This window comes from Haemorhous mexicanus, chromosome 3, assembly GCF_027477595.1.
Source record: "Haemorhous mexicanus isolate bHaeMex1 chromosome 3, bHaeMex1.pri, whole genome shotgun sequence".
Lineage (NCBI taxonomy): Eukaryota > Metazoa > Chordata > Aves > Passeriformes > Fringillidae > Haemorhous > Haemorhous mexicanus.
Genome location: NC_082343.1, coordinates 43609553 through 43637296, shown reverse-complemented (window position 1 = coordinate 43637296; position 27744 = coordinate 43609553). Strand labels below are relative to the sequence as shown.

Genomic DNA, 27744 nt, shown 5'->3' with positions numbered 1-27744 from the left:
ACCGGCCGCCTTCCCTCCCTGTTTGCTTTCAGGGTGTTTGTCTCTGGTGCTGTGCTGGTCGGTCTCGCTCAGCAGCAGCTCAAGGAGGTGACACGGAAAAGGGCAGGAGGACACTGCCGGCTCCGCCACCACAGAGTCCTTTCCAGCCCCTCGTCCTTCACGAGGTTCGTGAGGCATTCTTGTATCCTTGCTCCCCTCTCTTTTCCCACCTGTTCTGTCCCCACCACCGGCTAAGCCTTGTCTCGCCGGCTCTCCGGGCGGCAGACATGCCCTACCTGCAGCAGGACCCGAAGCCGCGGCCGGCTGCGCATCCCGGCGGTGCCCGTGGCACGCACAGCTCGGGAAAGGGCTACGAGCAGCTGAAGCAGGAGTGCCTGCGCACGGGCATCCTCTTCGAGGACTCCGACTTCCCCGCCTGCAATTCGTCTCTCTTCTTCAGTGAAAACCCAGCCATTCCCTTCGTCTGGAAGAGGCCTGGGGTGAGTATGCTCTTGTGTTTGTGCCTCCCGTCCCGCCCGAGGTCAGGCAGCTGCGCTTCGGGGGATGCACCAAGAACCCCTGTTCAGGGAGTTGTGGAGATGAAGTGTGGGGGAAAACCCTTCCCACCTCAGGAGCGGTGGCTCAGGACTGGGATGTCCCCGCAAAGAGCTCAAGCTGCAGGATGAAAGGGCTGGAAGGCTTCACCCCGTGTTTCAGGTGTAGCTCGTTGTACAGACACACTTATGCATGTGTATTTATGTGCATGCATAAAGAACTCATAATCAGCTTCTCTCTTACATTATTGCTAGACAAAAGATTAAAACAAGAGGGCACAGAGGGAATTAAGGGTAAAATACATTATGATAATGTTCTAACTGTGTAAAATTGAGTGTTTTTAATGTAGGAAATTCATAAATGAGATCAACTTCAAAAATTCAAACCTTTTAACTTTTACAGTACAGGAGTCTTACACTTACCTGCTCGCTTCCATCAGGGAACACTGAGAGATTACAATTGCATGCCGTGGTTACTGAGCCATTCAGCAGTGGCCAAGGGCTCAGTGAGTATCTCTTAATGCATCTTGCATAACAGTCATTAATAACACAGTGGGAGCCTGAAGCTGCACCAGTCATATGCTCTCCGATCATAAACCCAGCATCACTCCAGGTTCCTTCTTCCCACTTCACTCTGTAACTAATAACCACAAAAAAAAATGTGGCAACATTTCATTTCTTTGCTAAGCACTGATGTTTATTCTGGGTTTTCTTCATAGTAGTCTGGAAGCGTCTTCCTTTATAAAAAACTTTTCTTTAGTGATAGTGATACCAAGGGAGAGAAAGAACTAATTAAGCTTAAAGAAGGGTTTAAATTATCTTAATTCCCAGTGATAAGCATTCAGTGCCTCAGTATTTGGAAGTTAACATAGTGCTGATACAGAACAGAATTAAAGCTGTTACTCCTGGACAAGTTTCAGTTGTGAAAAAAATTGGAGATCCCAGCACATGCTAAGTGCAGCCCCCACAGGCACTGCTGCCTATCTGTGCTCCAGAAAGCCTGGTGGCCTTTGGGGCTGCCGCCCAGCACAGGAGAGGGCTGTGAGGCTGAGATGCTTCGGGTGTGGTGACTCTAGAGTGCTGAGAGGCATCAAAAATGCACGTGGCTGTCACATTAAACCGAAATAATGGTTTTCCTTTGCCCAGCTCTTAGGTGCTAGTTTGTCTTTTTAGGGCTTGGAATAGTAAATTTGGTGTAAAATGTGACCAGGAGTGGTTGAGAGCTTGTGTGCCCTTGTGTATGGTACACAGGGGCAGTGGAGAATTATCTGTTTTCTTCAGGATCTTTGTATGCTGAACTGGAAACATTTCCAGGATGAGTAACTTACCTCAAATGGCATCTGCCTTTACTCCAATTCCCCCCCACGCACTTTTGTGAGCTGCACAGCGAGAAATAAAACTCAGGGGAGGCTGAGAGGATGTGTAAGGACAGGGTATTAGTTATGCTCTGCTCTTCAGCATTTAAACTAAATCAGTATCATCTCTATTATCCATCAGGAGCAGCAGCAAAATAGAGGTGGTGTAGCAATTTCAACTTAACGCATATTACTTTGCAAAGGGAACATTGGCCTGGAGCATGTGCCAGGTGAGTTGCCACAGCTGGAGAGGCTGAGCACAAAAGCATGGCCTCTGTGCAGGGTATCTATATTCCCACTTCTTTTCGTGGTGACTGGTTTTTACTGCATCTCCCACCAGTATTTTACAGTAGCTTGGTTGAGGTGTAGCACAGTACGTGAGGGTGATTGCAGGGACAAATAATCTAAATCTTCTGATTTACAATCTAATGAGAGTAGAGAAGGGTTTCTCATTACTTTGACATGCATATATCTGCATATATGCATGTTTGTAGCAGCATAAGCAAGACCTTCAACTAGCACTAATCTGTAAATCTCCCACTGCAATCAGTGAGCTACCTGGATCTGCAGCAGAAGAATATCTGACTTTCTACATAAGTGAAGTGCTCCCAGATTCAGACATTTAGTGATTTTGTTTAGCAATTCTTTTAAATCCTTTTTAATTTCAAATTCAAACTGTCCTTTATCAAAATTTTAGAACAATCTGAAGAACATAGGACTCTTTTCTCATTATATTTCCTTTCCTTAATTCAACAGCTCAGTGTCTGGGAAAGGTAGACATATAAATTGAAGAATGAAAAAAATCCGACCCAAAAAAGGAAAGACAAATGGGTTTTACCAATTTCAGATGAGTCTATGGTCTACAGGAGGAAATATGAAGGAAATATTCCTAGTATGAACAACTGCCGACAACCAGCATGACAGGTTGGGACCAGGAAGAGAAATGTGATCACAGAAATCACCTAAACAATCTCACTCTCAGTGTGCTTTAGGTCTCTATGCACCCCCTCTACCAGTGCAAGACAGGCACTGGGATGCAATTTGTTTTCTTTTGGGTTTAAAGAAACATAGCTTAATGCAGCATCAGGACAGTCACAGGTCACTATGTTTCATCTCTCTGAAGACTGCATGTTCCTACTTCCAGGCAATGTCTTTGTGCAGGTGAATCCTTAAATTACTGCATGCTGTGTGTGAATTCTGGGTTTTGTCCTTTAACATGCTGAAAGTCCTGATACATTATTATACCATGTGAAAGTGCTTTTAAAATTAGCATTATTTTTGCAACACCCACTCAAAAACTGTAGAGTGTGTTTTCTTTTGTTCAGCAGAGAATGTGGCATAAGTCCAACACCCTTTCAATTCCTTTTTATTGATTTTTTAAAAATTATTTTTGATTGCTGTAGACACAGGAGATTGAAAACATTTTTCCATGTTTGAGTTACAGAGATGTGTAATAAACAATGAGTCATGAATCAAACCCATGTCAGTGGAAAGGTTTTTTATCTTGTCCTTTGCTAACACACAGGGCTTCTTGGTAACAGCTAAATGCATTAGTTGCAGTGAAAAGTATGTATCCTGAGAGCAATGGTGCAAAAACAAAGTGTGTTGTTGAGCATCAGCTACTTTATCAGCCATTACTGTATCAATGTCTAAAGGCAATGAGCTGTGGTTTTATTGTTCATGCCCTGTCCCAACGAGACTGTGTATTTAACTAGCAGGCGGGCCAGGTAAGGAGGAGCTGCTGTGTGCTTCCCTTTGCTCCACACTCTGGGGACATGGTGTGCTGTGGTACCTCCTCCCCGGGGCACCTGTGCCTGAGGCACAACCTGGCCACCACCTCCTCCCCAGCAAAGGCAAACAAAAATTAAGCAAAACAGCTTCCTCTGGATCTTGCCTCTGCAGGGGGAGCTCCGCAGCAGCAGTGCTGCTTCACCGAGGGGCGTGCCCTCACTCCAGCAGCAGGTGCTTCCACAATAAGTGCAGGAGGCTGAACAAAGCTATCAATATTCTGCCCTATGGTCTGAGAAAATGCAGTGATATGAACGCAAAGCAACTCAATCTAAGCAAATGCAAGGATTAAATGACTGAATGTGCTCTTCTATTTCCCCTGCCCTCCCCATTAATTTGTTTCATTTGCCACTTAGGCAGAAGGATCTGCTTCTTGCCAGAGGGTCTGCAATAATGTATCAGGACAGCTGATTAACTACAGGCATATTCCTCCAGTAATATATTGGATATTCTCCTCTTCCCTTTTCCATTCAGTTCAATCAATTACATTCAATATACAGTTCGTGGGAAAATGGAGAAGAGAAGAATTCCTGCACTTTAATTGGTTTATCACTATAATTTTTCTATCCAGCCATGGTACTAGTAATTGAACTAAACCAGTCTAATGAATGCTTGAGAACTGCTGTAATGCCACCATGAGCACCATTCCCTCTGACCTCTGACCACACAGGGTGGGTAGTGTTAGCTCCTCCTAAAAATTAGCAGGAGCAGGGCTGAAGCTTTGTTGTTTGCTTTTTTGAGGAGGAAATTGTCTCATAGTTGTCAGACACTGTATGTTCCAGGTATTACATGCAAGTAAATAAAAGGCTTACTAGTTCAGTTAAAAGTAAATTGCCAATTTTATTTTTTTCAACCATTGGAGGAAAGCAAGCTAACAAAAAGCCTTGTTAACCAGGGCTGCAGCCTGACATCAATCTTCTGGATGAGTTTGTGCTATGATATTTTAACAATTGCCTACAGATGAATAAAGAATGCCAGCCTTTCATTAGCAGCCAACTAATTATGAAAAAAATGAGGATAGTTGATTCTTTAATTGCTCTACACTGTAATTAATTAGCAAGGATCCCCCATCTTGTTCTTTGTGGTGGCAACACTGCTGCAGGATAATGCAGCTCGTGTGGCACACAGGGTTTGTCAGCGCTGCTGCAAGTCTGGTTCAGAGTGATGGGGATATTTTCCTATTTTTCCTTAGAAATTCTAAGTAATTTCTCTGTCTCGCTGTTGCAGGACATTGTCAAAGACCCCAAGTTTATCGTTGGAGGAGCCACCAGAACTGACATTTGTCAAGGGGATCTTGGTGAGTGACTCCCCCTGGGTGGATGTGTTCATGTCCACGCACCGTGAGGAGCAGCAGCAATGTCCTCACAGAGGAGGGGATGTTGTCCCTCCTGAGCTGGTGGCAGCAGGGGAGCTGGAGGTCCTGCCCAGGCTCGCCTGGCCCACAGCTGCTTCTTGGATAGATCCCACCCATCCATGCCTGGGGCCACCTTGGTGCAGTGGGATTCAGGCTCAGGGAAGGATCTCCACTCGAGGGTACTGTGAGTCCAAGGGAGTCTTTTGTCTACCAGCCCCTCCAGACTGAAGCTCAGTCTGCCCTGGCCAGGCAGGGACACCCTCTCTGGGGACACGCAGGCTGTCTTTTGGGTTTCAGGGGAAGTGGCAGCTAACTGTCATAACATATCCTCCGGCCCCTTTTTCTCCTCTTTCCCTCTCCTCAATCCACAGGTGACTGCTGGCTTTTAGCAGCCATAGCTTCTCTCACACTGAATGAAAAAACACTAGCAAGAGTGGTGCCACTGGATCAAAATTTTGGGCCAGATTATGCTGGAATATTTCACTTCCAGGTAAGGTGAACATCTGTCACAGAATGAACCCATCGCTGTCATTACATTTCATGGTCTAGTTTGCAGTGATGCTGACAGGTACTGCAGAGGAGACACTGAAAAAAGTAGGATTTCTGAGCTTACAGTGTTCATGTTTTGAGAAACAAACTAGAGGGCTACATCAGCGTTATACAGGCACAAATGCAGCCACGCCTGTTATGTGAACAGATACATGGCTTTAGAAATAATTTCACATTTTCCTGGGCACACACGCCTCGTTTAGGATGTAAGTCCTTAAAGGAGTTGAACTGGTAGCTGTAACATACATATGTCCTAAAGGAGTTTTGAATTATGTGGTGAACACTGGTGTAGCTACGTGATTGACACAATCCAGGCAGGGAGCTACAGTACAGGTCTACACATTTAGTCTTGCTGTTTTCCTAAGACAGATCACCCTTCCTAGAGAGCAGCCTTGCAGGGCAGAGCAGGAACAGATGACTTACATGCACCATCCTTTCTAAACAGTTTTGGCAGCACAACGAGTGGCTGGATGTCGTGATTGATGACCGATTGCCCACCTTCAAGGGCCGGCTGGTTTTCCTGCACTCAGCTGAACTCAATGAATTTTGGAGTGCTTTACTAGAGAAAGCCTATGCAAAGTAAGTCCCACTGCACATACATAATTTGCTACTTGTATATACATTATTCACAGTTTGTTCATATGGTATTCACAATTCTAGTGAGCAGCTTCTAGCATTTGCTGCTGCCCTTGCCAGCCTGACAACTGGCACTAAAGAAAGAACACCCCTAGGCTTTAAAGATATGGAGGAATGAACGAATTAAAAATGCAACTAAAAAGGGAAGCAGAATGACCCTGATACTACTGCTTGGGTACACTCTGGGGTACTTATTTTGACTTCAGTGCTATTGCTGCAATTCTACACACGTATGAGAAAGCTCTCAAACATGGATATCTTGAAAGCAATTCTCACAGTCAGTGTGTGTTTTCCAGGTTGAATGGCAGCTACGAGTCACTGAAGGGTGGCAGTACAATAGAGGCCATGGAGGATTTCACTGGGGGTATAGGAGAAACGTATGATGTTAAGGCGGCTCCTGACAATTTCTATGAAATCCTAGGAAAAGCACTGAAAAAATGCTCAATGGTGGGCTGTTCTATTGATGTAAGTAAGAAATGGAGTCTCAGTTTCTCGCTGCCCTCAACTTTGGGGTTCAGTGTTTTCTGGTTTGAGTTTCACTTTTCCTGGTTAAAATTTTGTTGAACTAGGCAGTGTGATACTCAGCCGGCTAATGGGACCCTTCACCACCATCACTGTCCATCAAAGCCTTTTTACAAGAAATGAGACCATGTGAACACCTGATCTCAGTCTGGAAATGTAGATGGTGCTGAAACAAAATCAAAGGGGCAGAGGAGGAATTCCACCCTGGAACCACCTCATTTTAAACAATGTTTAAAACCTTCCGTATTTTTTCCCAAAAGGGGACCACTGCACCATGGTTGAGCAGAAAGACAAGTTCCCTGTTTGTAGTATGAGTTAGCCACTGGTTAGCCTGGTGCTTGGAAGGGACCAGGTGGCACCACTTGAGATCTCACTCTGAAGAGAGAGGTTAATTCACATTTTTTTCCCCTGTTCCAGACCAGCAGTGCTGCCGAATCAGAAGCCCGAACCCCATTTGGCCTTGTGAAAGGCCATGCGTACTCTGTGACTGGCATTGAGGAGGTGTGTCCAGCAGCACGGGGCAAGGAGACACCTGGGGAAAAGATAAGGGACTGTCCCCTCAGCCTCAGGGGGAGGTTATCCTGGGGAAGTTGACCAAATTCCTATCCAACTCTCCCTCCCATATCTCCTGTGGCACCCTGCACCTTTTGCCCAGCTGTTGACACCAGCCTCTGCACACTGGAGAAGCCTTACTCCCTAGATCCTGGCACTTGATATTTTCTGTATTTCCTTCCTCTCCAGGTGAGCTACAGGGGCCGGCAAGTGCAGCTCATCAGGATAAGGAACCCGTGGGGACAGGTGGAGTGGAACGGCCCTTGGAGTGACAAGTGGGTGCACTGTCCCTTACACACTGGCCTTGCAAAGGCCAAATCCCAGCTTCTGCTCCATAGCTGGCTTCCTGCAGCCCCAGCTGCTCCATGGGAAATGAAACCAAGAGTCTGCAGTATTTCTGCCCTACAACATCTCCCCCTCAGCATATTCAAAGCAGCGCAATACAGGGACACTGTTGAGGTTGTTTAGCCCCCAAAACCTAGCATCAGCAGAAATCATGCATGAATATAAATGAGATAAGTTAATATTAATACACTCCCAATTGTAAAAATTACATGTTTGGAGTGATATTTCTGGTTAAATATTTACAAGCCTGTTGCTGTAAATAAAAATAGCACTTGTAACACAACATCCATAGCTTGTCCTACTACAGATAAGCTGAAACTGATAATGTATTACCCCCTCTGAATAGCTTGCATCTCTGTTTATTGTTTGGGGGTTTCTTAAACACATCAGGAGTAATACCTTAATAATAATAAATGGCCATTAAATGAGACCCTCTCCATGCCAAAGTTGTGGAAGGACCCCAAAACACAGCAGGGTTGGCCTGAAAACCAGTCAGGTTTTACTACTAACAGTAAACTAAGTGCAAACAATACTAAATGAAAAAAATACCTGGTAAAATAAATCAATTCTACATTCTTCTTCTGCTCAAACTTTTCGGTATGTTTTTGCATATATGCATTGTTTCATTTTTGTTTCACTTTTTTTTCTGAGGTTTTTTAATACACATAGATGCAGAGGAGAGGAATCATAATCTGCCTGGCCCTTTAATATTGCTGAGACATGTAGCTGTTTGTAGGACTACTTCAAATTTCCCTGTCCTTATCATGGCTTAGAAGTAAATTAAATATGTCCACATCAGCTCAGATCCTTTATCTTGATGAAAAACATGGGTAATTGACATGTATAATGAGTTCTTAAATCTGAAAAAGATGGAGAGGTTATGATCAGGACAGGCATCTGGCAGTTTATGCTGTTCATCAAAAAGGCTGTCTCTGCAAAGCAAAGCTCTGACTCTGCACTTGGGAGGCTTTCTGGAGCTCAGGATGCAGAGGGGCTTGCAGGTCAATACAGGAGCCTCTATTAACATTTTGCAGTGGTTGCTGGAATTTAAAAACCACAACACAAGGTGCCTTCTACTCCTTAAGTTTGTTATGTCAGATTCGAAATACAGTAGTGCACTTCCAGGTTTCCTGAAAAGCTTTATCAGGTTTTTGTTTGGTTTTGATATGCCACAGCTGGAGTCAAAGGGGTGCATGAAAAGGAGGCAGACCCTTAACCTGGGGCCCCAGTTACTCCACTGAATCTCTCTGTGCAGGGGAAGGAACCTATTTAGTTCCCATTGACTCAATTTTGAAAAAAAACATTTGGCCCTAAATTAGCAACAAAAGTGAAAAAGATGATGGTGCTACAATGGAATACAGATTTAAGGAGAGTGTTTACTTACCAACATCTTGAGGTTTACCAATAGCCCCACTATCTCCAACCCAAACACCTGAGACCAGTCCCAATGTCAATAACTCACAGTAAGACCGCTCTGTAGCAGCTTTGGGGTTTTTGGCCAGGTGCTGCTTTTGGCTGCATTAATTAGTCTCTGTGACCATGAGTGCCATCGGGATCAGGAAACTCTTAAATGCAGCTGTGTTTGTGTAAGCTGCACAAATAAAACACATGTGAGAGAAGAGCAGCCTGATGTTATGTCCTGCCAGTCATTCTGAGCCAGGGAAAATGGATTGCCACATGCCTGTAGTAAAGCTTGCTTTTGTTTTCCTGCAGCTCTGCAGAGTGGCGCTCAGTCAGCCCATCGGAGCAGAGACGCCTGTCTCAGGCAGCACGGGATGATGGAGAGTTCTGGTAAGACACAGGTTCTTAAAGTGTAGGACTAATCAGAAATCAAGGTGCAAGTGGCCAAAACAAGCAGCAAGGAAGAAACCTTTGCATGATGAAATTCCCAGTTTCTGCCTAAGAGAGGACAGGTAGAACGCTCCCTTTGTTTTCTGTGTTTCGTGTGTGCCTATATCTGTTTTATTAACAAAAGCCCTCAAAAATCAGTTTAGTCAATGGCGTTGGTATTTCAAATACTGTGTGTCTCCCATGAATGTAACATCCTTTAAATCCTTCCCATGAACAAAGGCAGGATATATGAAAGGGAGCATTGTATTGCACTGTACCAGCTCTGAAATGCCTTCAAAATTCATTTTGGGCATGTACTGGAAGAGAATGAGTCCTGAGAAGCAATACTACTAGTTGCATAAAGTAAACAGCACCAAGAGATGTGTGAAATTGTGGAAAAATTTAAGAAGAGATGAAAGAAAAGAAAAGAAAAGAAAAGAAAAGAAAAAAAAGAAAAGAAAAGAAAAAAAAAGAAAAGAAAAGAAAATTATGAAATGAGAAAAAAAAAAAGAAACCAACATGGTGGAAATTTCTTTATAAGTGTGAAGTGTTCTTCATGCCAAATTCATGATCTCAGACAGAGCAGATGGCTGACCTGCACACAATTCCCCCCATCCTGTATCGATCATGCTGTGGCAATGTGTTGGGTCACATTTTCTAGGGCCAGATGCTCAATTCTTTTACACATAGGTAAATCTAGAGAGGTATGCAATAGAGCTATTCCAGATTTTGCCTGCAAGTTGAACAAAAGTTCAACTTCAGGCCTGAGAATTTATTTGAGATAGTGCAGCACGTTAAGTCACACAAAATAATTTATCACAAATTTTGATAACTGGAGGGGAGTAGGTCCAGTGGCTGTTCCATTACTGTATTTTTACATAAAATATTTTGAGTTACTTTCGATTGACATAGCGAATGCATTAGGGCATTTGCAGCTTCTTCAAAAAGCTTTTGTGTTTGTTTGGGTTTTGGGTTTGGTGGGGGTTTTTTGTCTGTTTTTGACCTGGTTACAGCTGTAGCTTATGTGGTGAGTGTAAAGGAGACAAAGACTACGTGGTACCCAAGTAACTCCAGCAAGTATCCCAGTACAGGGCAGAACTTAAAGCCTGACCATGTGATGGAGATAAAAGTGTGCAAGTAGGCATCAAATGAACAGTAAAATTAATGGAAAGAAAAATCCCTTTTTAGATCCTTTTGTTCTTTGGACTTGCGAGAACTGAAGAAAATCTTCATGGTGACATGCTGAGGACATTTTGACCTCATTAATTACCCCAAAGATGTTTTGGCATTTGGCTAATGCATTTCAGATTGGTCTTGTCCAGATGCTTCTAATAGATGCAAAGGGGCATTTTGTGGTTGACTGAGAAATCAGCTTCTCAGTCCTCCTAGTCCCTTCCCTCCTAAGATCAAAGGGTCAGAGTCTTCTTTTCCCTTCATAAGTACAAACCCAGTACAGCTCTAGGGAAATCAGGAGTTTTACCTCCTTGAAGTCAAATCTAATCTATAAAGGGCAACCCCTTCCTCTGCTTTGCAGCACATTTCCAAGAGGCACAAAATTGCATTGTGTGGCCAGAGAACCAAGTCATTTACAGACAGATTTTGCTATGCTACCCCCACTTTAGTGTCCTAAGCATCAGAGTGAGAATAAGCAGTGCCTAGAGCAAGCAATATATGGGAATAGCTGAAAAGAAAGGGTAGAACTCAGCAAAGCAAACCCTGCTGTTTCTTTTCACACCAAAACCAAGTTGTAAAATGGTCCACAGAAAGTGTAAATTAATACCACCACAGACATCTATTTGTTATGAGGCAGAAAAATGGAACTAACTCTGTTGGACGAGGCACACTGGGGGCTTGCTGGAGCCTGTCTGCCACTGCCACAGATAAACTTGCATCTTGGAGGGCTTTTGCTCTCCTGCTACTCCATTTTGTTGTTAGACATGTGCCCCAGGAGGAAAAGGATAGTTACAGAAGCTTGTGTTAGGGAGGAGATCCATTTCTGTGTGTTATTTCAATGGCCCAGGGAGAGAGGGGGGCTCTTCCAGACAGCAATTCAGAGCAGAAAACATATCTGGATGTCTAATTGCCCTCACTAAGGCCTAATGCATTAGCTCTTTTACCGAGGGAAGTTGAGACTACCAAGGCTACCCTCAGGCTTAGAGTATAAGTGAGTGAAAGCTAGTTGCTCTCCTGCTGGCATATACCCATGGTCACCAAAACTACTCTACATGAACTGGTGATCTGGCCCTGGGGGGGATAAACACTTCTGCTGGGCATCCTTCACAAAGATGAAGGGCCGCCCGTTCCTTACCACGTCTTTTGCTCAGGATGAAGTTTGAAGACTTCAAAGTGCATTTTGACAAAGTTGAGATCTGCAACCTGACTCCAGATGCCCTGGAAGACAGCACTGCCCACAAATGGGAAGTGGCCATCCACCAAGGAAGCTGGGTCCGGGGAGCCACGGCAGGAGGATGTAGAAATTTCCTAGGTAAGTAAACGCCAGTTTGAAAATGAGAAGCAGGCACTGAAATCTTTACCTGCCCTCAGCTATAGCTCTTCAGAGAGGAGCTCTTTAGCCAGAGCTGTGGTTGCAGGAGAGTTCAGCTGACAGGAGCCAGCCAAAGGGACAAATGAGGAAACTCAAACCACTGTGTGGTTTAAGAGTGCTGTACTTTAATGATAAGACCTTCATGTGAATGGCTTTTTCAAATGAACAAACCAGCAATGAACAAACTGATAAATGTTCATATGGTCCCACTTGAGACTTTGTGGTGAAAGACTTTGCTTGTTTTGCTCTAAGATTCATTGGATCTGATTTACCTCTTAATGACATTTGCATGAGCAGCACTAAGTTCAAATTAGCCAGTTAAACTGCAGCAGCAAGTGTAAAATGAGACAAAAAGCCCAGATCAGCCAACATGTTTATGTGCCTCTGAAGCTGTGTCATAAGTCTAAACTGTGTTAGTGCAGAATGGCACCAGCACTATGGGATCATTGTAGCTATGTAGTTTTAACAAAATTTCATTTCACAACTTCACTTGAATCATGGTAACTTAATAAGGCACCAGGCCTAAAATCTTTCCTACAGGACTTTGGGATTTGGCTTATTTTTTGCAAAGCTTAGTGGAAAGAAGTATAACAATTAATGGAAAAACTAAGTTTCAGTGAAACCTCATCTTTATTGTCTTTTTTGGTTTGGTGGGGGTATTTTTGTAGAAGTAGTGGAGATGTATTATTCTGAGTCAAGAAACTCTCTGGTGTTCTTTATATTGGCAGAGACTTTCTGGACAAATCCACAAATCAAGCTGCATTTGACAGAGAAGGATGATGGACAAGAGGACTGCACATTCATAGCAGCACTGATGCAAAAGGGTCGCCGAAAACTCAAGAAGCTTGGAGCTGAAATGCTGACCATTGGCTACTCTATTTATGAGGTACTCCTTTGCTGCTACAGAACAGGAGCTGCACTATTGGTGTTTGCAACTTTCCCCTGCCCCATTTTTGGGGCCCTTGCACCTAAAATAACCTTCAGTAAGTAACCTAACAGTTACATCACAGCCTGTGGAGGATGGAGTCCTCTCTGAGGAGAATTTAGGAGTCCCCTTGGGGCACCCCACGGTGTTCCTAGAACAGACCCGTCAGCCATTCTGCTACTCTCTGCCTGGCTCAGGGAGAGGGAATATTGCTTCTTCTGAGCAGCCTGGGGCACATCACACACGGGTCCCCGAGTGAGGTTGAGGTTGGTGAATCTGTTGTCACTGCTCTGTGACACCCTATCTAGGATGGTGGTGTTTAATGGCAGGACATGTTTAAGTAGGAAGACAACGTCCCAGAGTACTCTGAGACTGCCTTCTGGGTGGGAAAGGACAGCGGTAGTGGGTCCTTGCCTTAAGGTGGGAGCTAAATTACTGTAAGTTCCTGGGAGAGGGAATGAGAGTCAGGATCATGGCCTGGGGTGACCCTTGTGCCAGGCAGAATTTGTCTCTGTGATTAGGAAAGGGGTGAGTATGGCTTTCAGCACAGTGCAGCGCTGCCTGTTTTTCCCCTCCTAGAGCCCTGGCACAGATGGACATTTGGGCAAAGACTTCTTCAGGTACCACGCCTCCAAGGCCAGGAGCAAAACCTACATCAATTTAAGGGAAGTATCCCACCGATTCAAGCTGCCACCAGGTGATTACATTCTTATTCCGAGCACATTTGAGCCGCACCAGGAGGCAGATTTCTGCCTGAGGATCTTCTCTGAGAAGAAGGCCATCACTGAGTAAGTCAGCAGCGAGCTTTGGGCCCTCCAGTGCTCCCCTGCTCATGGGGTTGTTGGCTGCTGGGGAGAGTGGCTGCCAGGCACCCAGCCAGCCCTACAGCAGAGACCCAGCATGGCAAGATCTTGATCATTTGGGGATTTTTGTTAGTACTTGCCCATTTTTGCTAAACCCAACCTTTTTTTGAGAGGAGTTGAGAAGGTGGGAAAATAGGTTGTGCCATGATGACTCTGCTGGTAGCTTGACAGAGAAGAGTTGCTAGCTGGCACTGTCTGGGTCTCTGGGAATACAGCAGTGTTTGCTTCCTGTTTGTTTCCTCCCAAAGTTTGTCCAAAAGACAGTTTTATGTTAAAAAAGCATACTGAGGAAAAAATGTGTTCACAATGAATAACGAATAAAGAATGAGATTAATTCTTTAGTAGATGACATGCACAGCTGTGTCCTCCCTGAGTCCTGCCTAATGTCTGTTCTAAGGGCTTATACCACAATTTAAACAGTGCAAAATTCTGCTTGTTTGATGAATTTTAGCTAAACATAACCTGTTACGGTAAAAAAACCTGTTTTGTAATTCACCTGGGGAAAAGGTAATAATCAAGCTTCCACCCCAAGCAGATGTTGATTACCTTCAGATACCAAATAAGGTTTTGTTTTCTCCAGGGATCTAGATGAAAACGTTGCCATTGATCTTCCTGAGGTAAGTCTACAGAGTTAAAGTAGCAAGAGAATAGCTCAGCAGAAGCCAGCGCACATTGCTTTTGCTGTCTTTGGCTAAACCATGTTCATTTCACAGGAATGTTACACTATTGCCAGCTTTGTGTATGTCACTGAAATGCTAAGCTCTGCTGAATATGGTAAAACAGCTGTAACAATCAAAATCACAATTGTTATGCCTTGCATGTCCTTGAAGGCAGTCAGTGCCAGCCAGCATGAGATGTGGGTGTCAGCCACACGAGTGCAGTGAAAGCACTGCCCATTAGCACTGGGGAGCCACACGGCTGTTCACATCTTTTAACGTTTTATTTCTTGTGAAAAATAAGAAGTAAGAGAATGTCCAATAGACTTACATTAATTTTGCATACAAATATCTTTATTTTACTTCTCAGTATTCACAGGATTTGAGAGGGAATGCTTACACATGCACAAGCCTACTGAAATGATTGAATTCCTTTTGCTTTTGAATGGCTTGGTCTGCCTGCTGAGCACTAATTGCAGCTGGGTCTGAGTCAGCTCCTGTTTAAATGTATCCCTGCAAATAAGCCATTAATTGTGGTGTGTCTTTCCATGGAAACAAGCTATGCTGAGATCTAATTTGTCCCTCTTTAGTAAAACTCTTCTCCGGGGACCCAGCGAACAACGACATCTTCATTTCCATGATCTCAGGGCCATGTTCTGTAGCAAAATAAATCTGTGCTGGGTAACATGCTGAAGTGAGCCACCTCTGGCTGCTGCTCTCAAGAAGGACCCAGGATGATGCCGTGGGAGAGAGCTCAACAGCGCTGTGGTTGTTGGAGGCCTAGGGAAACAGAATGGTGCTGGGTGGGATGAGAGGAGATAGAGGTGTTTTCCAGGCTGGGTCCTCTTGGTTTTTATCAAGGCAATGGCACACTATACACTTGGCCAGGTGAAGGAAATGAGAGGGTGGGACTCCCCTTGGGCAGAGAGGTGGCTGGAGGCCTCAGATCTGGCAGACTTTACAAGCATGTGTACCCTTATTTTAAGATGTACGTTGGTCCAGGGTGCACGTTTGCAGGAGAAATGTCAATGTCATGTTTTACAATTCTTATGAGGACTTGTGTGGTTGGTGTTGCAGCCTCTACATCCAACCCCAAGCCCACAAGAAACTGAAGAAGAAAAGCAATTTCGGGCACTGTTTGAGCACATTTCAGGAAAGGTGAGTGCAAAACACTTTGGGTCAGAGCAAGATGTTAAAAGAGGGGAAACACTTCTGCTCCTATATCCAGGGCCATGGATACACGAAACAAAATATTTTGGGAGTATGCTCAGTTGTAGTGTGTTGTTTGGGCACCAGATGTCACCATGCCTTATGGCTCAATGGATAAGGGTGCAGTCCCTGGTGAGCAAGCAGGAGAACCAAAGTTAGAGCTCAAGCTCTGAAGGAGCCTGCCTGGTTTAATGTTCAGTTGAAGCTGAGTTTTCTTTGAATCAACAGCTCCCACTTGAGATCTCCTTCAGGCAGACTTATGTCTGCAGCAGTCCTGTATCTTCCCAGCCCTTACATTTTTTAGCTTTTTCTGGGTTTTGTATGGGTTCTCTTTTGCTGAGTTGCAATGAAGTACAGATGAGTGATGTTTGTGTTTCCTGAGGTTTTTGGTATGTCTGATTACAGAAACATTCAAGTAACAGATGCTTCACTTTTTTTTTTTCTTGCAGGACATGGCGATATCTGCAGAAGAGCTTGAATATGTTTTGAATGCTGTATTAAAAAAAAGTAAGTGCTGATAACTTCTAAGTTAAGGGTTGTATATAACTTTATAAAATCTGCCATTTAATTCATTTACATATAAAAAATTCAAGGCTGTCCTATGACCCCAACCTGGTGTCCTTGAGCCAGCGAGGGCAGAGGCAGGAAAGCATTTGGTCCATGATCTAACCAGGAGCTTGCCCTGCCTCCAGCATGATCCATGTCAGCTCAGTGAGGCCACCTCTCTATTGCACTGCCACTCCGCTGTGGAAGGATAAGCCCTTGAATGGGACTTTTAAGACCTGGATGTAGCCCATGATCCTGCTACAGGCCCTTTGTACAGTGGGAAACATGTCACTCCCTGGACCTCATCTCCTGATTTACAAATCAAGGACAGTATTTCCTGTCATGGCTCCAGTAAATGCATCTTCTGTCTGGACTGAGACTTCTCTGTGGTGAGAGTTGCCTTCATCTTCCAGTTCACAGCCCTCCCACAATGAGAACTAAGAGTCAGCTATCTCTGTTCATGGGTCCTATTTTCTCTTTTCTGTTTATAAAAGACAGCTTTGCCCATGATTTCCTTCTTATTATTGTTCTTTTTCAGCAAAGAATATAAAATTCAAGAACTTAAGTCTCATTTCATGCCGAAATATCATTTCTCTTATGGATGTATCCTTTCAAATAAGTGCCTGTGAGACTAAATGAAGAATGAATATAATTGTCCATAACATTATATCTCGTGGATGTCAGAAATGGATTTGGTAATGTCATGGCAGATCACTACCCAAAGAAAAAAAAAAAAAAAACCCTGACTATTTTATCCTGATTTTTATTTTAGAAATTTAGGGTTAAGAGTTTCAGCACAAACTGTTTTATATTGCAGACTTAGAGGCAGATACTTTAATACTGACCACTTTTAGAAGTAAATCTCAAGTTACTTCTGAATAGAACAGTGCATTTTTCAAGCTGTTGTTTATGTGAAAGAGACCTAGAAAACTTAACTCAAGAAAAGTATGTTGTTTGGGTAGGATAAATTCACCAGGCAGAGTTGCAAGTTATGGGTCAGAAATTAAGGATCAGCTGTGGTAAAAATTGCTGATATCAAAGCTCTTTTTTGACAATCAGTTTAAAAACTGGAAAATCTGGTCTTTCAGCTAGCTGCTGGGACTCCAGGAAACAGACATGTGGGTGAGAGTTGTCTGTCCAAATTTAGGCATTTGTGGTGTAGGTCTCTACATCTAAGCCAGCTTTCTAGACTTCCTTTGTAGATAGCAAAAGGCATGTTGTAATTAATTTTTCTGGATGTACCTGACTGAGGGGTGCTAAATGACTGCTCAGGCATCAGGTGAGGTGAATCACAGTCCCGGTGCTTCCCCACCGGACTTGTCCTTTGCAGAGTTCTGGTTCCTGCTGAGTTTGCTGAGCATGGCTTCTCCTCAGGTAGAGCTGCTTTTGCAGTATGCTTTCCCAATAATCAGTTTTGTTACACATGAGACAAAACAGTCCTACCAAGGCAAGAATCTAATGTTTGGTTTATGTCTTGCTTGTTCAGATGAGATGTTTTTATCTTTTGCTTTCGTTGCTCTAGCCCATGACAGAGGTAATATCCATTCAAACATTAAGAAAAAACAAAAGCAGACAGAATTTTATCCTGTTAAAGCTCGTTTATAATATTAAAACTCAATGCAGATTAGTCACCCTGCACATGCAATGAGAAATGGGACCAGTCCTAAATTTCCTCGCTTAAAAATCAAGCCTCAGTAGGGAGCTGGTCCATGTTCACATCTCATCCTTACATGGTATTGGCACAGAGCCAGGGCCTGTGCCTGACCCTGGAGCATGGCAGCAGTTCTAGGTTTACTATTTAGGATACAACTGAATAGTTTCCATGATTTGCAATGCTTCCAAGCAAATCTCTGCATAGTTTTGGATAAATGGGGAGACATCTCTTCCTCTGCTTTGGAAGCACAAGGAATGCAGACACAGTCATCCCGCTCTGGCCATGCTATTTGGAGCACAATGGAGGAGCAAAACCATAAAAACGAAAATCCAACTCAATGCTGGCACAGCCTCCTCTGTGTCACATGCTACTGAATTCCCTGGGAACTGTCACCATGGGGTGGTGAGGAGCAGGGACAGCGTTCTACATGACCCTGGGAAGAAGAACCTGGCTGGGTAAAAAAACCCTTTGCAAAAGTGAGAATGTCCTTGGGATCTGTGGGTGCCCTAAATAATGTCACCAGCTCAAATAACAGCAGGTATTAGCCAGACCCCGCTTGGCATGTTTTGACCTTTGTGAATGCTCACTGAGCCAGTGTCCATCTGAGCAAGGGCTTTGTCCTGGCAAGATGGAAAAAGGAAGGGAAATGGGACCATTACTTATTTAGCATTTCAGAGCGGGTGCCTCATCCTGGAAATGAACTGTGCTCAGTTCATCATCACTAACTCAGTGAAATAAGTCCCTCTCTTCAGGCAGAGGGAAGGCCAGGCAGATCTAATCATTGCCTCCTAGAACTGCTATACAGGCATTTATTTCAGACCATAAGGACCAGATTTTCCCAGTCTCACCCTACTAGTCCCACGAATTTTTTGTTGAGCCATTGCAACAGAGCCTGGTCTCTAGATAAAAGTACTGAATAGCACATTGGTTGACTAACTCCTTTGGGTACAGTAGCAATTTGTTTTAATCAGGTAATTTAATTCTCTGAGTCATTTATATCCCATTTACATCTAAAACTGTTCTTGCCTTAGAATAATCTTTCTTCCTCATGTAGTGCCTGAATTGCTCAGCTGTGTTTTTATATCACATAAAGTTCCTCCAGTATCACAGCCACAGGCATGGCTGTAACTGCTGGAGTTCTACCTTTTGAGAAATTCCAGTGCCAGTTTCAGCAGCACCATAGGCTTTCCAGTCAACATTTTCTGCTTAAGAGATCTAATCTGATAAGTTCAGACTGAATTTGGACGTTCATATAACAAGTCCTTTTCCTTAGTTCGTATTACCAGACCAATGGCTACGGGAAACTGGAATTCAGTGAGTTCAAAGTTTTCTGGGAAAAACTGAAGAAATGGATAGTAGGTGACATTATCCACTGTAATTTTTCCTCCATTTCATTAGCAACTTCCTGAACAGTTTATTAGGTATAAGCAGACAAAAATGGAGACAGGAGTGTGTTCAAGCCATGAATTTTAACACAAAACAAATGTTTTAAAAGCATGGGGTTTGTTTTGGATAGTCAGAGACATTCTTAGCTCTCCATGATGATAAACCATAATGGTTTTCTGGAAATAACTGAGATTTTTGTAAGCTAATCAACTATGTTTGGGATAAAGAATGCAGTGGACACTAAAAAGTAAGGCATTCAAAAGGAAACTTAAGGAGTTTCCGTAATTGCTGTTGTACAGAAGAAGAAAGTGATGATTCATGACTAGTAGGAAACAATCATTTCCTAAGTCCCTGCATTTTCATTACTGATCTCTCAGGAGTCAACTGTACTGTAGTCTGGGAAAGTGCTGATTCTAATTTTAAACACATTTCCCTGCCACTGTATATGGCAGTAAGAATAAGTAGGCTTGCAGAATCAATCACAGACTGAATATTCAAATAAAAGACATTGTAATTGTTTCCTTATGGCCATTAATAGGTTTTTGTGAATTCGAGCTTCACCAAAGCATTCAAAATATGCAGTTCTTTGCTTCTTGTCTAGCCCGTCAGAAATGGCCAACACTTTTTCTGGGTACTAATGCCACATCTCTTTTAACAAAGCACACATTGTGTTTCAGCAAGAGGCTTGAGAAATCCTTGTATCCTGTAGGAAGATTTGCACATATATTTGCTGGAAAATTTTAAGCTGAATGTGACGACAGCTCCAAATAACTCATATTCCAAAGGAGAGTCGTATTTGTCGTCTCAGTAAAAGGATGGAATTTAACCCAGTTTGAAAACTGCTTAATATATAGGTCAAACCTCAAACTGTTTGACCAGTTCTCTTGGTTGTACCATGAATGTGGCTATTCAGATCTTTTAGAAGCAAATGAGTAAGTGACAATATTAACATCATGTTAAAATTTGTCTCTGCTGTTCAGAACTACGGAGAAAAACATAAAAGAAGATTAAGAGAATGTGTCAGTTAAGAGTTAAAAGAAAGAGAACAAAATGTCTTTCCAGTTAAAATCACTTTTAAAAAAATCACAACATTTTTAATGAAGAGCAACTCATTATTATTTTTTAATGCTTGGATTTGGCAGTACTTGTTTAAGTCTCAACAACCTGTTCATATGACAAAGAGAATTGGGACCAAGATTTGCTCCTCCATTATAAAATCAGACTGGATCTAGACCAAAGTCTTGTCAGCTTTCTTAAATGCTTACGCTGTGCAGTTGGCAATACACACCTTGCCTTCCTGTCCTTTCACATGCCAGTACTGAGCTTTCTGTGTGCTCCTTTCATAACAGAGTATCTTCCTTCAATTTGACTTTGATAAATCTGGCTCCATGTCCTCTTATGAGCTTCGTGGTGCTCTTAAAGCTGCAGGTAAGATAAGCACTGCACTTCATCTGGCAAACCTGTTGGGCCAATCAGCGTGAGTGAAGAGGACAATCAGTCACACAGGCCAGGTGCTCCTGAGCAGGAAGGAAGTCTAAACCCCAGGGAGTACCTGGGCACATTGAATAGGGGAATTTTGCCCCAGTTACCCTCAGTCCTGAAGGGCAGGCAGTCAGAGCAATCTCTGTGTTTCATTGGGCTCTGTTAAACCCAACAGGGCTGCACATGTGTAGGGTTAGACCTTGAAACAGACCACTTCAGAGTCCATCTGCATTCAAGGGCTGAAGGAATAGCAAGTAAGCTGCTATGAAGAGAAATCACTCCATTAGTATTTCATCACAACTTATTTTTGTCAAAGCAGATAATTTTGCAGAAATCCCTCCAAATTCAAGATGACAGAATGATCTCTCATGCATCACAGGGTGCATGGACTAGAAACTGCAGTGCCTGAAAATTTTCTTGTTCAGAGTTTGTTATTCATTGCAGACTTAAGGAATTTTGTGGTTAGATCTCTTTCTGGACGAATGTGTGCCACTGAGTATACTCCCATTAAGTGGCTTTCAAGATTAGTTAATAGAGATCTGTAGATTCCCCCTGACACATGAGGTTGCTCACTTTTTCTTTGTGTATGTCTCTGGGAAGGATACCAGCTCAACAATTACCTGCTGCAACTGATTGTCCTCCGATACTCTGATGAGCAGTTCCAGATTGACTTTGATGATTTTTTGAACTGCCTAATACGCCTGGAGAATGCGAGTCGTGAGTATCTTCTTCCTCTGGAATTTCATCCCCTTTGGAAAAGAAATTGTTCTGCTTTTGGTTGTTGAGCATGTTGCACAATATCTGAGATCGAGTACAAGGCTAAGAGAAAGGAGCTGTGTTTAGCATTTGCATTTAGGGTGGCTTTTCTCCTGAAATGTGAAAAATGTTCTGCTGCCAATGGAAAATTTCCCCACGTGAATAGAGCTTGCTACATAAACTCTGCAGCAATGTTGAAGGCATGTGAAGAATGCTGGTGAAGTCCATGTTGTAACCCTTCTTGTGGCTCACCCAGGAGCTTTATTTGGGATCACACAAGTTCAAGGTTCAAATATTACTTGTGCCTCATGGAAGAAGAAAATTGGCATGTGCTTGGGCAGGTATCTCCTGTACTTTTTACATAAAATGTTCCTTTTGGCTTCAGATATGGTTCCCTGTACCTCAAGGCACCCCAGGTCTCAGTTCACTTCTGGCAGAGGGTCACTCTCATAACAAAGCAGCAGTAGTAGAGATAGTTGAAAAGGCTTAATTAATGGCTGGATAAAGTGTTCATTAGTGTGGCTGAGAATTCAAATAAAACCCAATTCACTCTATGAGAAGAAAAATCAGCTTTCTTTACTGATTTTCTTGGTTTTGTTCTTCTCTTTAATTTCTGGTTTGACTTTAGCAATAGAATTATTAAATTTCTGAGAGACAGAAGTTAAATAAGATATATAAAGGAATGCAAATTGCTTGGCTTGATTTCAGAGTATACTCCAAATCTGACTGTTTAGCAGATTCCAGACACCTCTTCCAGACAAGTCCCAAAGTGAGCCTTCCATAAAGGCCTTAAGTCAGCAAAACATTTCCTCTTGCAAGGACTGGGCTTTGTCAGAGGAGCTACCACCACCAAGCAATCCTAAACAATCTGCCTTTGCACCAGGCCCTCCCTTTCCTTGGCATGGCCACTCGTCCGTCCGTCCTCGTGGGCGGGGGAGCTCGTGTATGAATATGAATGAGGTGTATTTATAGCACTGCTGTCTGCTTCTCATTTCAGGAGTATTCCAAGCTCTGAGTTTGAAAAACAAGGAGTTCATTAACCTGAATATAGGCGAGGTATGAGCACAGATTCATAAACACTGCCAAAATAATGGGGTTTCTCTAGAGCTTTGTCCTCTTCTAAGAGCTGAAGTATTTCTGCATGACACTTCAGGTGTCCGTGAGAGTGCAGAGGGGTATCTATAGGTTTCACCACAGCTGGAATTTTACAGCCTACTGCAGCCCATGCACTGATTAAATCTCCACACTATTTCTTTCCTTCCTTGCCCTGTGGCATATTGACGGCTTCCCATGCCCCTTTCTAGTTTCTCTGCTTTTATTCTATCCTTGGGTGCCAGGTTTCAATGGAGAAAAGAGGAAGGAGCAGATGGGGATGGGGTGGTCTTTCACTCCCCCTGAGTCCCCCAGGAATTCAGATCATCCTTGCCTGTGCATGTCTATAATTTACTTCTCACAATCCTCAGCACAGGTTTCTTATTTTCTTGTACTCTCCTTGTCTCCCTGTTGCTCTGAGCTGTCTCTCATTTCACACTAAGCCAAAGCTTCCTGGGGTGAGGCACAATGAATTCCCAGGGAAAAGAAATGTGGGAATGAATATAGACGGCTGGGATGCAAATAAAGTAACTGCTGTTTCCAGCATCTAGTGCTTTGCCTTATTCCTTGCTGCTGGCTGAGGTCTCTCCTTAATGACAGGATGTAAAAGCCAAGTGAGCAAAGGTCCTTTCCCTGCCTGGGGTCAACTCAGAGCAAAGCACTGCTTTGGAATGGCTCTCATTTGGAGAAAGACATGGGGAGGGAGAAGGGCCTGAAATATTTAATTTTAAAGTTGACCTTTTTCTAATACTAGTTCATCAGCCTGGGAATGAGCATCTGAAGAAATCTGATTTGGATGCCAGGAGTTTCTTGCAACTTTGCTGCTGAGACTTTTTCCCCAAGAGCTGAGGTCCCCTTCACATGCAAACTTCACCAGGAGACTTCCTGCAGAGAAACAAGCATGCTACCTCCACTTTCTCTTCTCCAGCCCTGTGGATGAGTTCAAGTGTCAGATCATGTGTTTTTGGTGGAGCCTAATACTGGATTTGGCACTGAGCATTTAGAGGGGGGACACATGCCTCTCAAGCAGGCTGAAACTGTTGTTCCTGAATGACCACAGGTTTTTATGAAATAGGATTGTGTTTAGTTTCAGCATAGCACAGACTACAGTGATTAAAAGTCTTTATTGATGTTTGGCTCCTGATTACTGTACGGTGCTTTCGAAAATACAAGGTTGCATAAAACTTGTTCAGTTTGGAATTTATTTCCGGGCATAATGTGTGGCTACATGACAGGTACCCCATTGTGGCCACATGAATTGCAGTCTGGTGAGCTGGGGACAAAGAAAGACTAGGGACTGTATGGATGAAAATTCACTTAATAGTTGTGGTTCCGGGTCCAGGGTTCCTTAGAAGGATGGTCAAGCTGAGGTTTGACATTCATCACAGATGTACTTTAGGGAAGAATTATTGCATCTCACATTTTCTTAGTCCTTCCTCTGCTACCAGCAAAGTTCCTCTGCTTCACATTTTGCTGTGTAGCCAGAGAGTGTCCCACAGGCCCGTCTCTGCTGAGTTGCACACAGTTTGTCATCATCTTCAGAGAAACACGTGACCTTTGAGACAGTGAGAACTTGCATGGGGCCATTTTCCTCCAGGCAGTCTGAGATTGTGTCCCACACCAGCCATGCATAGAAAAACTACAATCATTTTATATTAACTAAATGTACCCATTGGTAAGGTCCTGATCTCTGCAGTTGCTATTTGCATCTGTGACTTACACAGTATTACTCATATGATGTGGGTAGCCAGTGCTGATTTAAAAAGTAACAGTAATAGCATCCAGGGACTTAAGAGGTCTTCACAGGATTTGTTTCCATGATAATCTTCATAACTTGTGTCTATTTTATAATGAATCAACTGGCTGGCTTTGTTTCCTAAAACCTTTCTTGCAGTGTAACAGATGGCCCTAGGCTAGCCTTGCATTCCCTGCTGTCTGGGATCACTGAGACAGACAGGGTTTTGTTTTCTCTAGATTTAGACCTAATGAACAATTCAGGAAAGAAAATCAAGCTGCAGTAAAGGTGAAGCTCAAACAATGAAAAATCACAGAGATCATGGTGTTTAAAATACCAACTTTCCTTTTTTCTAGCAGTTGCAAACTTTTAACTATGCAGAAAATACTCTGGAGCTAGCTGGAAGCTAAGCAAAAGCTGATGGTTGCAGTGTTTGATTAACTGAGGTACTCAGCCCCATGAGGTGTATTGATTTTCAGATGTGCTGATTTATGCTCTTTTACAGCACCAGAGACAGCTGTCTAAATTTGTGAAAGTTTGGATTAAAATCTAGACTGTCCTATGAACATTCAGCCACACACTTGAAACAAATACACAGATCTTTTAACTGGCTTACTGTACAAGCTTAGATGGATATAAATTTGTTGTAATATACCATTGTTCACTTGCCATGCAGAAGAAAAGAGGTGTCTCAATACGTGGCATTACCAGTGTAGCTTTCTGTTGCTCTCCACAGAGGTGATGTTGTCTAGAGAAATCAGGATTGCTGTACAAAAGGTATAAATAAAGGTGGGAGCAATGAGGTACCAACAAAAATCTCCTTGGGTTTAAAAACAAAATTCATGCATTTAAGAAAAACACCCCCTGAGTTTTCTGCCCACTCAGAGCAGTTGCCTGCTGACTGTACCACAAGGAACTTGGGAAGTAACATCTGAGTTCTTTAGGAATCAGCCTCTTTCTTGGGCAGCCAGCTCTGCAGAGCGCCCAGTCCCAGTCATGCCTTGGGGCTTACGCAACACCCAGAGCCACAGCAGAGGGAGTTAAGCACAAGAGAACTTGTAACTGCAACTGGGCTGGTCCATGGCCACTCAGACTCTGCTGCAGCACAGCTCCTGTCTCACCACTTTGGCTGTAAGGATATTACAGATGCCTGTGCTGAAAGCCTTGCCAGTATCAAGGTGAAGAACAGTAATTGCTCCCCCTTGTTCTACGTGCTAGACTTTTTCCTTTCTGCACTGGAGCATGGCCCACCTTAAAAAGGGAAGAGTAGCTCTGGCAGTACCTTTTGCAGCCTGGAGATGGAATCCCTGGTGAGGAGGGGGGATTTGTGTGCTATTAGACTGTTTGTGTGAGTGACTGGGTGTGAGAGTGAGACGTTTGATTTCACAGCCCCACCTGAACACAATCATCCTTCTCAGCACTGCACCCACCTGGTGTTAGAGCAGGAGGGCGACTTTGCCCAGAAGCAGGAGTTTGAGCTTGCTGGTCTTCTCTTCTTTTAATCAAGGACCTTGAAGCTAGATCTTGCTGCCTTCTCTGACATGAGATGAGATGCAGACGTACTTGGCTCTGTACCATTACAGGAGCTATGGCAAATCCCTTCCAGTGCTCAGAAAGCTGGGAGTGGTCCACTCCCTAATGTGGTGCACGCAGACCTTGTTAGCAAGAATGGCTCATGCTGGGAAGCCCTGCCTTGTCTGCTAATAGCAACATTAATGGGGAACTTGAGAGTCATTTTTCATAATTATATGAGTGGAAAAAACCAAGAATCACTTAGCTACAGGGTTGCAATCTGAGCGTGCTTTCCCACTACCAAACACAATGGAAATCTCGCCCTAAGCCTGCTCCTAAAGCCTTAGGTTAGATGTTAGCAGGGGCTGGCTGCTGTCCTGGAGCTGATTGTCCTTCCTCTGCTCCCCTGTGCCCTCTCAGCCACCTTGGCACCCCAAGATGTTGGGCAGTGCTCCAAGACATGGCACATTTCTGAGATTAAAGGAACAGCATCGACTCAAGGCACAAACCTTTGGTGAGGGTATTCACTTCTGGTTTGCCCCAAGCTCCACCACCCTAACCACCACGATGCTAGATTTGGCAATGGCCTTGCAGTAGGTTTTCTTCTCAGCCTTTTGCTGAGGACAGAAGGGAGGTAGATAGTGAAAACTACCATGAAAAAACTGCCTTAAAAAAATAAAAAATCTGAAAAACTGTGAAATTGTACTCTGCTTTTTCTCCATACAAACAGAGACAGAAACCATCAGTAAACATTGTGGGCACAAGGGTGGTCAGAAGCATCCCATGGTTCTTCAGAAAGCTCCCAAGGAGAGGCTCAGCAATGCTGCATCTTTGTTTTGGTTAGGGTGGTTTTGTTTGGTTGTTTTGTTTTGGTTTTTGGGGTTTTTTTGGTAGGTGTTTTGGGTTTGTTTGTTTGTGTTTTCTTTTGGTTTTGTTACGGACCTATTTTTAGTCCCACCAGGTCTTTTGGGAGCCTACAAACTCGTGTGTCAGCACAGGTGGTGCACGAGACATCGCGGGGAGAGTGAGGGGAAAGAGAAAAGTGAAATCTGGCCATCCCATTGCTGGCAAATCCTCCATATAGAGGTGCTGTGGGGTCAGGTGGGAGAAATGCTAGAAGTGATGTGGCAGTTCACCCCATTTATAACAGTTGTGCTTGCTTCCAGTCATGAAAATTAAATATTTGTGGATAGAGATGAGTTATCTAAATAATTTTCCTTTGAACTGCATTATCTCTCCACAAGTCCCCCACCTCCCCCCTGAAATATGTGAGCCTTTGTGCTTTTTGACTTGTGGCAGCATGTGTTTTGGAAGAACATCAGAGTGCTGAGGGCAGTTTGCAATGTTCCCAGCAAGGCTGGAACTTCAGCATTTTAAAAATTAATTATAAATACTTGCTGATTGAGGTAAACACACAAGATGTCAGCAATTGCCAGCAACTATCTTTTGCACGACAGGCACTTATAAGGGCAAGTGTGTTATAAATTGCTCTCCTAAAATCTCTTTTCATCCTTTGTCCTTTGCATGACTCTTCAAAGGAAGTGAGCTCCACTGAGCAGGATTTGGCCTCCTGGGCAGCCTGGATACCTCTTTGAGTATTATCCACAGAGGCAGAGGACTCAAACAGAGCAAAGATAGCAGCAGGCATTAGATACATGCCTGTTCTTCTTCTGGCCCAAGGAATACATCACTATCACTCTTAATTGCCATATTAATTTTTTTTTTTTTTTAGATAAAAAGCCCTGAACCAAAGTAAGATGGTGTATTCATCTCCCCCAAGTATACAGCAGAAATGATGAATAATTTCCTTTTCAGGTACTTCACTGGACTACTTGAAGTGTGCTTTTTTTTTCCCGGTCCTTCAGAGAAGAAAAAGCATTTATCCCAGGTCCAAAAAGTGTCCATGGTTCTTTTGCCCC

General features: G+C 43.4%; 1 protein-coding gene across 2 annotated transcripts; it reads left to right on the top strand.

Annotated features, from left to right (window-relative positions):
• Positions 1-141: 141 nt before the first annotated feature.
• Positions 142-26669, top strand: CAPN9 (calpain 9). 2 transcript variants are annotated; one of them, XM_059841567.1, is made up of 20 exons: positions 142-479; positions 4904-4973; positions 5402-5520; positions 6025-6158; positions 6512-6680; positions 7155-7238; positions 7479-7564; positions 9348-9425; positions 11789-11949; positions 12738-12895; positions 13514-13722; positions 14378-14414; positions 15531-15611; positions 16112-16169; positions 16747-16811; positions 19149-19217; positions 20598-20676; positions 21331-21447; positions 22484-22542; positions 26556-26669. In XM_059841567.1, exons 1-20 carry the CDS (start codon positions 267-269, stop codon positions 26667-26669), a joined length of 2160 nt encoding a protein of 719 aa, XP_059697550.1. In that variant the 5' UTR covers positions 142-266. The 2 variants fall into 2 exon arrangements, with proteins under 2 accessions (XP_059697550.1, XP_059697551.1); XM_059841568.1 differs by lacking the exon at positions 26556-26669 and adding an exon at positions 23333-23762.
• The last annotated feature ends 1075 nt before the right edge of the window (positions 26670-27744 follow it).

What these genes read in the sequence shown, in the direction of transcription:
- CAPN9 (XM_059841567.1), top strand. Translation starts at nt 267, where the DNA reads ATGCCCTACCTGCAGCAGGACCCGAAGCCGCGGCCGGCTGCGCATCCC. An exon ending in CTAGAGAAAGCCTATGCAAA is followed by an intron (nt 6,159 to 6,511) that starts GTAAGTCCCACT and finishes TGTGTTTTCCAG; the next exon opens with GTTGAATGGCAGCTACGAGT. An exon ending in TTAACCTGAATATAGGCGAG is followed by an intron (nt 22,543 to 26,555) that starts GTATGAGCACAG and finishes CCATACAAACAG; the next exon opens with AGACAGAAACCATCAGTAAA.